Raw genomic sequence first — 12,074 nt, 5'->3', positions numbered from 1 at the left:
ACATATCCGGGCTGTGGGCTCGATCCACAGTAGGGGGCATGCAGGAGGCAGCCGATCAGTGTTTCTCTCTCATTGATGTTTCTATCTCTCCCTCTCCCTTCCTCTCTGAAATCAATAAAAATATATATTAAAAATAAATAAATAAATAAATAAATAAATAAAATAAAATAAAGAAAAGCTGGTACCTCCCTTTGATCTCCTCTCTCTACATGAAGGGTAACCTTCCCTTAGCCTCCAACTGCCTGTGGGACACTGGGCTCCACAACTATGGGGTGCTTACCTGGTGTTATTCCCTCATGTACATCCATACCCCATGCTCCGCTTCCTACGTTGTGTTTGGAAAACTCTTTTTCATGGAGGTAGGCTGGAGGCCAGCTGGAGGGCCTAGCTGGGACCTGGGAACCTGGCCTCTCCAGCTCTTTGCCACACCACAGAACAATTCTCCCATTCTCCCCACACTTCCAGCAGCCCCTGCTGCCTCTGTGTCCCTGTCCCTTCCAGTTGCCCTGCAGGGGAAAGGGAACAGCTGTTCTCTTGGCTCCTGGCCATCCAGGTGCCAGCCCATGTGAGGCAGTCCTGCTCTGAGCCTCAGCTGCAGGGCTTTCCACTAGTCCTCTTTCCCTGCCAGTGTCACGCCATACTCCAGACTCACCACAGGGCAGTGGTTCTTGTTCCATTCCTCATGGGCCATCTTGCCTAGCTGAGCTCTTGGAGCCAATGTGGTCCTACCCCAGCTGTACAGAGAGGAAAAGTGAAGCAGAGGGGCAGGGGCTTGTCCCAAATGGTAAAAGATTGCCAGGCTCCCTGAAGAAGACATGGGAAGACTCCAAAAAGGGGAGCTCCAGTGTGTGTGTGGGGAGGGTTGGGGGGGGGGGCTGCTCTGCTGGCTGGGTCTCTGGGGGCTTTGACTGTCCTGGCTTCAGACTGAACAGTACTTGAGGAAAGTTGAGGGGAATAGGCAAAAGGTGGCCTGCGGGGGCCAGGGCTGAGGGAAGGCAGATGGACCTCTGTACCAGGTGACTGCACGGCCAGTGCCAAACATGGTGGTGAGGGGCATTTATGGGCCCAGGCACAGGCAGGCAGTAAATCTCATCTGCTGGAGAGGTCGTAACTCTGCTTCACCTTATCAGCAGTGTGTGGGCAGGGAAGTGAGACAGAAGACACCAGTGAGGTCTGAGTGAACCCTGAAGCTGAGAGATCCAGTAGGTATACCCTTCTCTCAAGCCCTTGGGAAGGGTCAGGCCAGAAATATTCAGGGACTGGTGCAGGGTCACACAATGAAGTGTCCTCAACTCCTGGGACTGGGGTGCTGAACAGAGCCCAGCAAAGACAGATGCTTGGAAAGCTTCCCCCATCCCAGCTCTGGATATTGCCAAGGAGCTCCCATGACCCCTTCCCACCCAGGTCTGTTCTGTGCCCTTGGAATGTCCTGGAAGAGGCTCTGGGGCTGGCAGGCTTTACTGTGCCTGTGTCTCTCCTCTTTATGATGCCGTATTTTTAAATGATCTATGTAAGTGTCTGCTAGTCAGAGAGCAAAGTCAGGGCCTCCAGTGGGCCCCTGCTTTGGACTGGAAAGGCTTTCTGAACATCACAGTGCTCACCTCCCTGTTGCCACACCCCAGTTTAGCTGAAGCAAAGCTGGGGCTACCACTGATTCACTCATTTTATGACGTTGGACCTGCCACTTCCCCTCTTTGAATCCCAGTTTCCCCATCTATAAAATGGGAGCATATATTAACCAATCTGTGCTTTCCAAGGTGCTGCAGCTCAGCTGTGTAACCTTGCACAGGCTCTCTGAGGCTTGTGTTCTTCATCACTGAAGCAGAGACCGTCACGCTATGAACACTGGGAATTTACAGGGGTGGGTCAGGAAGGGCCCACTGGTCCTTTCTCTTGCTTGCTTTCTCTTTCCTCAACTTGTTCTCCTCCTGTTCCTCTGGACAATCTGCCATTCCATCCCCAGCATTTATGTCAGTGTGTCTCAGCCCAGACAGAAAGTGGGAATTTGGGGGTGGAGCTGGTGGGAAGTACCAGGAGAGCCAGGCCCTGGTCGCCACTAGGGTCATGTCCAGGGCATAGGTTAGCATGAAGGCTGGGGTGTGAAGGAATTGTGAAAGGGGTGGGGCTGGGGCTGAGACCTTGAGGCATCCCTCAGTCACCACAGCCGCCAAAGACCCCAGCCTAGCCTTTACAGATACCAGCAGTCACAGGGCCTGGGCTGAGGGTATAAGCTGAGCCATAATAGGTTTATGGGGAAGCTGTAAAACCCTTTACAGGCTGAGCAGTCATCTCCCTCCGGCAGTCACAGCTAGGGCCACACTATGTGGCCACTGTTCTCAGATCTCTGCCCAGTGGTCCCCAGTTGCTCAGCAGGCACCAGGGCCAGATTGCCAGGTCCTCAGAACAAGCAGCTGGGCCTTGTGTATCCCTCCAATCCTAGGGCCCCACAGAGACGCCAGGTGGGTTGGGAACTAGGGGCAGGGAATTGACTCGTAGAGGCCTTGGTCATGACCCTGACCCACCCTGACTCAAGAGCTCAGCCACTCCTGCCACAGCACACCCTCCACAACCAGCTCATTCCATCTCTCAAAGGAAGGAGGTTACGGGAGGTGATGGACTGTGCCCACTTTACAGATGGGAATCCTGAGAATGGAGTAGCTTAGAGTAAGGGAACCAATCTGGGGCTTTTCTACCATGAAATACTGTTGTCCTGAGCATGAATCCTGACTTCATCACAACCTGGTGGTGAGTGCCAGGCGGTCACTTCTTCCTGAGCCTTGGTGTTCTCATCCAAAATAGAGCATAGGAGACCCTCCTTGTAGCAGGATTGAGGAAGAGAACATAGATAAAGTGTCTGGCTTCAGGCCTGGCATAGCCCTTGAAAGGCAGTAGCTATTATTATTTTTGCTATGTTACCCCTGCCCCCTGCCACGATCATCACCTCCTGCTTCTGCTTGAAAGGACACTGCACCAGGGGCAGCAAACTTGGGTTCAAGTCCTGGCTCTTTACTTGCCAGCTGTAGATCCATCCTTAGGCCAACAACTGTCACTTTTTAAGTCCCCTACTCCTGGGTAAACTATGGAGGTCCATGCACCAGTGAGTGGCTCCTGAAGTACCGGGCACCATAAGAGTCCCTGTGGGGGGTGGCTGCAATGGCCCTCACAGCCTGCATGCCCTTTTGCCCTGTGACTTTGTAGCTCCTCACCCTAGGAGCTGGTCTGTCCTCTTCCTCTTGAATCTAGGGGGTGACTATGACTTGCCTTGACCCATAGAATGCAGCGAATGTGAAGCTATGTGACTTCCTGGCCTAGGCTTCTCGGGACCTGGCAGCTTCTATTGTGCTATCTTGGAGTGCTGCGCCACCACAGAGAAGTCCAGGGAGCCTGCTGGACCATGGGGACAGAGAAGCCAGATGACCTCCAGCCCTTCCAGCCTTCCCAGCTGAGGTGACAGACATGGCCAGAAGCCACTTTGGATCTTTCTGCCCCAGTCAAGTCTCTCTGACCAACACCATGCAGAGCAGAGATGAGCTGTCCTTACCAAGCCCTGCTCAGATTGTAAAACTGAGAACAAATGAACAAATAAATGATTGTTGTTGTTTTAAACCACTAAATTTTGGTGTGGTTGTCATGCAGCACTAGGTAACTGTTATAGTTTCTTGGTTCTTTCTGCCCCATCTTCACCTAAACTTGGCTTGGATAAGGTCTAGCTCCTTGGCCTCAGCTTATTAGACAAGGGAATGAGCACTTGTCTTTGAGACAACCAATATTCATTGACTGACAGGTGGCCAATCAGATTTGTTCTCCCTCTGAAGAATAGGAATGAAGAGATCGGAGATTTGCAAGCCCAACTGTGAAGGAGGCTGGAGCTGGGCTTTTGAAATGGGAGCTGGGGGTGACTTTTAGTTAGGCTGTCATGTCATCAGAGGACACCAAATTGGGGAATCAGGAAGTCAGATCATAGAACCAGCTTCCGTGGGGGCCCCAACAAATCACTTAACTGTAGCTGCTCTGTGCTGCCTTGCTCCTCGTACCCCATGAGCCCTGACTTCTGATCATAAAAGGTTCAATTTCCCCTGGACTCCCTAATACCAGTGAGGGGTCTGCACTGTTCCTCACCCTTTTTCCCTTGCTACCCAGACCTCCAACCCTCCAAACACACACAGGTTATGGCTTTGTCCTCCAGGGCCCCAGGGTATGACCATCTTTCCGTCCTGGGCAGACAGGAGTGATGGCCTAGTCAGCTCCCATCTTCCCCTCAGCCTTGAGGCCTTTAGTGGCAAACTAGAGGGCATTACCTGGTTTGGTTCTACCCCAACCCCATTCCAGCTCTTTAGGATCTTCTACTGTGTCCCCCAAACATTCCTTGCCAGTTCTAACCCTAACCCTAACCCTAACCCTAACCCTAACCCTAACCCTAACCCTAACCCTAACCCAGTTCCTTGCTTGTCCATAATAATGGCATTCTGATAGCTGTGGTCATTATTGCACACCAAACAGGTGCCACACCAAGATGGGATTTGAACCAAGTTCTGCCTGACTACAAAGATCATGCCCTATTCACTACTCTGCTGTGTGACACTAGGCAGGCTATTTCCCTTCTCCGAGTCTCAGAGTCTCGCTTTTGAGGAGATAACCCTGGGGGCATGCTGGTGCTTGCTGCTCCCTCTAATACTCACCCTGCTGGGTGCCATCCTTGGCTGGGTCTATGTGCGTGTCCACTGTAGGATCCCAGCCTCATTACCTTTTCTTTGAAGACAAGCTGTTTCATGGAAGAATGGGCCTGCAGGCTGCCTCTGGTCTTGGTCTCCTGGAAAGCAGGCTGAACTCTCAGGATTCAACATCTTGCCTTTCCCCTAGTAACTCAGACCCAGCTGAAAGGTGAGCAGAGCATTAGCTCCCTAAAGAGCTTGAGGTGGCAGGACATGCTGACTCCACAAACCCACTGACGGAGGCCACTGGACTATGTGGAATATGGGTCTCCAGGGAAGGCTTTGCCTTCCTTTTCTAATCACCTCTGGGTTCAAACTCCTAGCTGTGTGTGTGCCAGGGCAGGGGGCAGGGGTGGGATGGTATCTGCTCCTCCTCTTTACCCTTCAAAGGCTGTCAGGCAAAATAGTGTCAGGCAAGAAAAGTAGCCTCTCCAGCCTGACTTTCCAGGCTATTCCCCCCTAAGTATATCTATATATTTGGCAGGGCTTTTAACAGTTGAGTTCATTACCTTCTGCTAGGAAAGGACAGTCCTGAAATCCAGGCCACCTCGCTCCCAGCCTGGGCTCTGCCCAGTCCCCAGGCTCCTTTGCTTGGGCCAACCCAGCCACCCTGACCGTGGGCACTTATGTGTCCCTAACTGACTCTCCCCCATCTGAAAACAACCTCACAATTCTTGGTTCCAGAGTATCCCCAGGGTCCAGTTTTCTCAGCATGCAGGAATAATTTGGCCCCATAAATCACATGCTCTTACCAGAACACTGGGAAGCCCCAGGGACCCAGGCACCCCAGAGGGCCAAGGAACAAACCAGGCTGCTTCGTGTGGGAAGACAGTGCTGACCAGGGTATCTAGTGCTAGGCAACGGAAAGACTGTGTTCTGGTCTCTCTCGAGGTGGACAGGCCTGTCAGGTTCCTGAGCCTTGCATACCACTAGCGTCTTTACATACAAACCACCCCCACGCTCAAGGAATCCTCTCCTCGTTCCTGTGCTTCCCAAAGTGGTCTTCTGCCAGGTGGGGTTCCCCAGGCCTGGTTCTGAGAAGCCCCGAGCCAGGCTTAGAAGTCTGCATCTCTGGGGGTCTGGAATTCCCAGCCTCTGCTCCTATCACTTAGTAGCTGCTTAACTGGATAAGCTCCTAGCTTCTCTGGTTCTCAGTCTTTGCATCTGTACCAGCAATCATCACCACCACCATTGGTCGAAGGCTTCCTGAATGAAAGGCACTCCAACCATCAACAAATGCACCTATATTCCCTCTATTAACCTCCTAACAACCTAAAGTATCAAGACCAATATGTTACCAATGGAAATATTGAGGTCTGAGAGGTTGAATAACAATTCCAAACAGCTAGTAATTGTTAGAACAGGAAGTCACTCAGACCTGACCTCAAACCTCAGAGATGTATAATCACATGACAAGGTGACCTGTGTGTCTCTCTGCACTTTTGTCATCCAGGGCATCCCTTTCCAGGGTTGAGTATGAAGGGTCTAGGTTTGGTATGAGTGGATGAGGCCACATCTGACCTTCCTGGTCAGCTCATGTCCAAATTGAACCCAATCCAGAACACTTCACAGCCCAGGGTAGGCTCAGAGTATGGGGCAAAGCTGGGGTGGTGACCTGGGTCTGGGCCGTCCAAAAGTGAGCCCCAGAACTGCCTCCTACAGCCCCAAAGGCTGGGCACTCTACATGGGAAGTGACATACAGCAGGCACTCTATCAATGCTTATGGCAAGAGCAGGTGTTCCCAACCCCTGGATAGGCCTAAGCCAAAGCAAAGGAGGTATTCTGCCTGGGAGACCCCGAAGCCACGATGCTCATGGGCCTCAGGATCTCCAAGACCTTGATATCAGGATATCCCTGTGGGTCTAAAGCCTACTTCATCCAGTTGATGTTTTTGGCGACTGTCCCGGCAGGAGTTTCTGGAAGTCCCTGGGCATGAGCAAGCCCTCCCACAGCCCGCCCCCAACCTGATCCCATGGAGACCCCTTCAGAGGCCCCATCCCTCACCTTGAGATAATAATGACCATAATGAGAACAGTCACCCACGTGTGTGCACAGCACTTTACAGGTTACAAAATGTTTCACATACAGTTCATCGATTCCTCACAACAGCCCTGTGAGGTAGGCAGGACAGGGAGTACCTCTTCCATCTGTACAGATGTAGAGACTGAGGCCCAGAGAGGGTCAGTCACCTGTTTGTGGCCACAGGGCAAGTAAGTGGCACAGCCGGGACCAGAGTTAGGCCTCGTCCCCACCTCCAGCCCCTGGCTCTCTCGGCTGACTATGCTGTCCTCCAGGAGGACCCCAGCCCTTGTCCACAGCATCAGCCACGCCTGGCCCTGGAGAACGGAGGTCAGACAGCCCTGCTCCCGTCTGGCAGCCCTGTCCCCACCACCTGCTCCCAGCAAACAGCCAGCTGGGAAGTAGGCTCACGCCCTCCACTCTGCCTGCTCCTTCAGGCTTGACCTGGCAGGGTGGGCATATGGGGCTGGAACCTCCTTTCCTGTTTTCCTGAGTGATCCCTCCCCACAGGGGAAGAGAAGAAAAAGGAGGAAGAGGAGGAGAAGAAAAACAAGAAACTGAGTTGAAAGAGGGCCCTGAAGCAATCAGGATGTCAAAAGTTTGCATTCCGACTAGCTATAGGAAATAGTTTTTTTCTTTTTATTATTTCAAGTTTTCATAAAAATCCATAATTATTGAAACCCAAGTTACAGAGGAAGTTTGTAACTTTTTAAATTGAATTATTGACTGCTGCATGTTCATCAGCTTCTGACTTCAGTCTGTCCATATGTGCTGCGGGCTCCCCAGGCCCCGACTTCTGAGGTCCTGGTAGAAAGAAGGGAGGTGATGAGGGCCAGTGGGGCAGTCGAACACAGGAGAGGGGGCAGGGATGGGTGGCACAGGACCAGGGAGGGAGCCCCGACCCATGCTCATATCATCTTCATGTTGAATTTTCGGGGTGCATCGGTGGAGCTGATGCCCGCGTCTGACTTGCGTGGCACGTACTCAATCTCGATGTTGTGTTTTGTGTTGCCCTTGCCCCGGCTCCAGAGGAACAGAAGCACCAGGCAGAAAAGTACAACGCCCAGGAAGGAGATGAAGCCCATGGTGGTGGCAATAATGAGGGTCTTGATGTCGAAGGGGAAAGGCACGGTGGCTCGGGTGCTGTTGGCCTCTCCCTCACCCGGCTGGTTGGAGATGAAGGCGAAGGTCTTGTTGGGCTGATGGGGCCAATCAGGTGAGTAGCTGCGTACGTGCAGGTGGGCGGGCATGGAGTCGTTGCCGCCCGCGTTGGCTGCAATGCACTGGTACGTGCCATTGTCCTGTACCTGGGCATAGCGCACCTCCAGTGTGCCATCGGGGAAGACCGTGAGCCGCCCATTGCTCTTGGCAGAGACCAGGTGCTTGCGGGGCGAGAGCCAGAGGATGGCGGGAGGCGGGTCACCATCGGCCCGGCACACAAACTGCACCGTGTGGCCCTCATCCACAAATACCTGCTGGGCCTTGCGGTCCCGGATGCGGGCACGGCGGCAAGTGAAGTAGTTGGGAAGGAGCACATCAGGGAAGTCCTTGAACTCCTTGCCCTGGACAAACTCGGGCGTGGCACACATGGGCTGCTGCCGGTTGAAGTTGAGCCGCCAGCGGCGCCGGAATACCCACAGAAGCCGGCAGTCGCAGGCCAGTGGGTTGGAGTCCAGGATGAGCGTCTCTAGGTTGCCCACCGAGTGGAAGGCGGACTCCTCCAGTGTGGTCAGCTGGTTGCCAGAGACATTGAGCACACGCAGGTAGTTGAGGCCACGAAAGGCATAGGGCTCCACCATAGCCAGCTGCCCACCCACCAGCTGGATCTCCTGCAGCCGTAGCAGCTCATGTAACATGGAGCCCTCAATGGTGCTGATGGGGTTGTAGGAGAGGTTGAGGAAGCGGAGATAGACCAGGTGGCGCACAGCCAGGTAGGGCACAGCAGTCAGATTGCAGTGCGTGATGGATAGGGATGTCAGATTGAGTCCATAGAGGCAGTTGGGTGTCATGGTGTCCAGATATGGCCAGTGGGAGATCTCCAAGACCTTGAGCCGGTACAACCTCTTGAAGGAATAGTCCCGGATAGCATTGATGTTGAGGTGCCGGAGCCTCAGGACGATGAGACCGTGTAGGTGGGACAGTGCCTCAGTGGGGATGGAGGTCAGGTTGCATTTCTCCAGTGTCAGCTGCTCCAGGCTGTTGAGGCCACTGAAGGCTCGATGGGATATGTAGACAAGGTCGTTGTCACCAACCTCCAGTGACTTGAGGTTGTACAGGTCCTGGAACATGTAGTCCAGCAGGATGACGATCTTGTTCTCGCTGATGTCCAGCTTGGTCAGGTTACTGAGGCCAGTGAAGACACCCAGGGGGATGAGCTTCAGACGATTGCTGCGGAGCCCCAGCGTTCGGAGGCTGAAGAGGTTGTTGAAGGCGCCAGGCTCCACGGTGCTCACAATGTTCTCATTGAGCTCCAGTGCCTCCAGATGTGGGAAGCTGGCAAACTCATCCTGGTTGAGCGTTTTGATGCGGTTCTTGCCCAGGTCCAGCAGGCGGGTCTCGGTGGGGATGCCCTCGGGCACGGCCACAAAGCGCTTGCGGTGGCAGAGCACGGCTCGGTCCTGGGCAGAGCACTCGCAGCGGGGTGGGCAGCCTGTGGCTGAGCCTGACAGGACGGAGCCCAGCACTAGCAGGAGGATGGGCTGCCAGCAGGCCAGGAGGGGGCTGGGCATGCTCTTCTCACCCCCTGACAGCATCCTTTTGCTTACCTACAGCCAGGAACAAACACAGTACAGAAGGAGCAGTTAAAGGATAACATTTGGCTGTACCCCACCCTCAGCCCTCCGTGTGCCCCCTGCCCTGTCGAAATGTCCCTGACCGGTGTTGCTCAGTGGTTAGAGTGCCAGCCTGTGCGGGTTCAATTCCTGGTCAAGGGCATATACCTGGGTTGCAGGTTCGATCCTCAGTCCTGGTGGGAGGGCCTGTGGGAGGCAACCAATCAATGTGTCTCTCACCTGGATGTTTCTCTCTCTCTTTCCCCCTCCCTTCCTTCCACTCTCTAAAAATCAATGGAAAGAATATCCTCAGGTGAAGATTAACAACAACAAAAAACAATTTTTAAAAAAAGAAATAGAAAAAGAAAATCCCTGACACAGACAGAGGCAAGGGGCTGAGTGGCACATGACACCTGCCTGGGACCCCAGATGCTGGGTGGGGGAGGGGGGCTCCTGCCACCCTGTGCTGCTTCCTCCTTGCCTCTTAGATTGCCCAGAGCCCTCCTGAAGGACCTTTCCAGCATCTCTGGGATCAAGGGGATTCATGGAAAGGAGAAGGCCACCTCAGAGGACCCTGGTATTGGCCCCCCAGGCTATATCCACCTCCTTTACATTTTTGAGGTAGTGGGACTCCAGGCGTGCACTGTGCAGCCCCCATCCCCTGCATCCCAAGCCACTGCTGCCTCTGGTGCTCATCAGAATAAAGCCCGATCTGCTGAGTGTCCTTAGGACCAAAGGGGCTCAAGGCTGAGGCCTCTGGGGACAGTCTGCAGAGAAGCATATCTGGTCCCCAGCCTGTGAGCAAGGGCTTCTGTGGCTGCTAGGGACCCATCTCACAACCTGTAGCCTGAGCTGCCCCAGGTGTAGACACCGTGGCCCCTTCTCATAGGACTGCAGCTGAGTCCACAGCCTGAATCCTGTGCAATCAGGAAACCCAGTGGCACCTGTCAGCGTTCACGAATCTGCTCCACAGTGGGGTTTCTAGATCAGTGGAGGGCACTCCTACCCAGAAAGTCAGGACCCAGGCCAATGCCCCCCATAGTGTCTCTCCAACTCCCCCTTCCTCTGGGTCCCCGCGGGGACCCATCTGAGCTCAGGAGTGCAGGACACAGGGAATGCGTTTTCATGGCTTTGGCTCCTGCAGTTCTGTCCTCCTGGAATGCCATCCCCCTGACTGTTTGAAACCTCATCTTCTGGGCCTAATTTCATGTCCACTGCTCTGAGAAGCTGTTTCTGATCCCAAGTAGGAAGTATGCTCCCTCCCAAAGACCCCTACAGCCTCCACCGCTCTGTCTCTTGGGATTCCCATCACCTTCATCCTAGTGCCAAGTTTTGTGCTGCTGCTAGTCTGAGGGAGGCAGTCAGACCCTGGAGGGGCCGGTCTACACTGCAGCTCTGAGGACATGAGGCTTGTCATAGCTGGGCCCTGGGGGACTTAGGTGATGGTGACAAGGGTGACAGTGCCAGGGCCCAGCCTGAGCCCCGGCTGCAGGTGGAGTGAGCAAGGGGGTATGTAAGGCTAACCTTCCATTACTGCCTCCCAGCCTGTGTTCAGAGGCTCTTGCACTTGTACCCAAATGGTCTCCCCATCTCCACCTCCCCTCCTCTGCTCTACCACATGAAAAACTGGCCCAGCAAGGCAAGAAGGGGACTGGGAGGGCTAGTCTGGGCTTCTCCAAACTCCAGGGGGTGGACAAGATGGCCTCTGGGAGCCAAGCTGCAGCCCTCCCACCCCAGCCTGGCACCTTGGAGCTCTGCTGCCTGTCCATACCCCCTCCCCCCACATCAGGGCCCTGAGGGGAACTCACTACAGAAAAGGGAAGCCCAGGCTGGGAGGGCCCACCTCTCTGCCCCAGCTCAGGCCCTCTCCACCTCTTCCAGCTTCTCCCCACATCTGTGCACAGCTTCCACTTTTAAGGCCACAGTTCTTTTCATCCACACTTCAACCCTTAAGGCAACTAGGGCTTGTGATGCGGGGAGGGGAGCTTATAGCTGCCCAAGGATACCCAGCCTGTACAGGGGGAAGGATTTCAGATCGGAGCCCTGGTCTGTCAAACTCCAATCGAGCCACACACTTTCCAATGCTCCAGGGATCTCCAGGACTGACAGGTGCTTCCTGGTTGCAGATGGACTAAATGACTGATTAACCGGAAAGGGCCCTGGTTGTCACTGACATGTTATGGAATTGTAAGATTTTCCTATCCCCAAGGGCTCTGTCCACCCTCTTCCCCTCAGCTCCTCTCATTCTCTCTCTAGACTCTTCTGCGGTTTGTCCTTCCCCACCCCACCTCCACCTGGCCATTTTCCACAGTCACACATGCTCCAATGACCCACTAGAAAAGGAAATATCCTGACAGGTGATCAATAATTGGGCTGACAGCTGAGGCCAGCGCTGGCGTGAGGCTGGTGACCTGGAGAGGTAAAAAGAACTTTTAGCACTAGGGGCTGGGTTGGTGGGCGGAGTGGAGGGGGCTGAGGAATAAGGGGGATTAGCAAGGGCACAGGCCACCTGAGATGTTGGTAAGCCCCTCACACAGGCAAGAATCTGGTATTTGAAGACTCTACCACCTTG

At 54.1% G+C, this 12,074-nt stretch overlaps 1 protein-coding gene across 3 annotated transcripts in view; it reads right to left on the bottom strand.

Moving 5' to 3' along the window:
• Window positions 1-6,756: 6,756 nt before the first annotated feature.
• Window positions 6,757-12,074, bottom strand: part of LINGO1 (leucine rich repeat and Ig domain containing 1) — a 225,741-nt gene continuing 220,423 nt past the window's right edge. For all 3 annotated transcript variants that reach the window (XM_079769708.1, XM_079769710.1, XM_079769709.1), the window contains one exon: window positions 6,757-9,496. In XM_079769708.1, the coding sequence (XP_079625834.1) occupies window positions 7,640-9,496 (1,857 nt within the window). In that variant the 3' untranslated portion in view covers window positions 6,757-7,639. The remainder of the gene's footprint in view (window positions 9,497-12,074) is intronic.

The sequence above is a fragment of the Cnephaeus nilssonii genome (genome assembly GCF_951640355.1).
Source record: "Cnephaeus nilssonii genome assembly, chromosome: 4".
Classification (NCBI taxonomy): Eukaryota; Metazoa; Chordata; class Mammalia; order Chiroptera; family Vespertilionidae; genus Cnephaeus; species Cnephaeus nilssonii.
The sequence above is the reverse complement of the archived record's forward strand: the minus strand, read 5'-3'. Positions and strand labels throughout refer to the sequence as shown.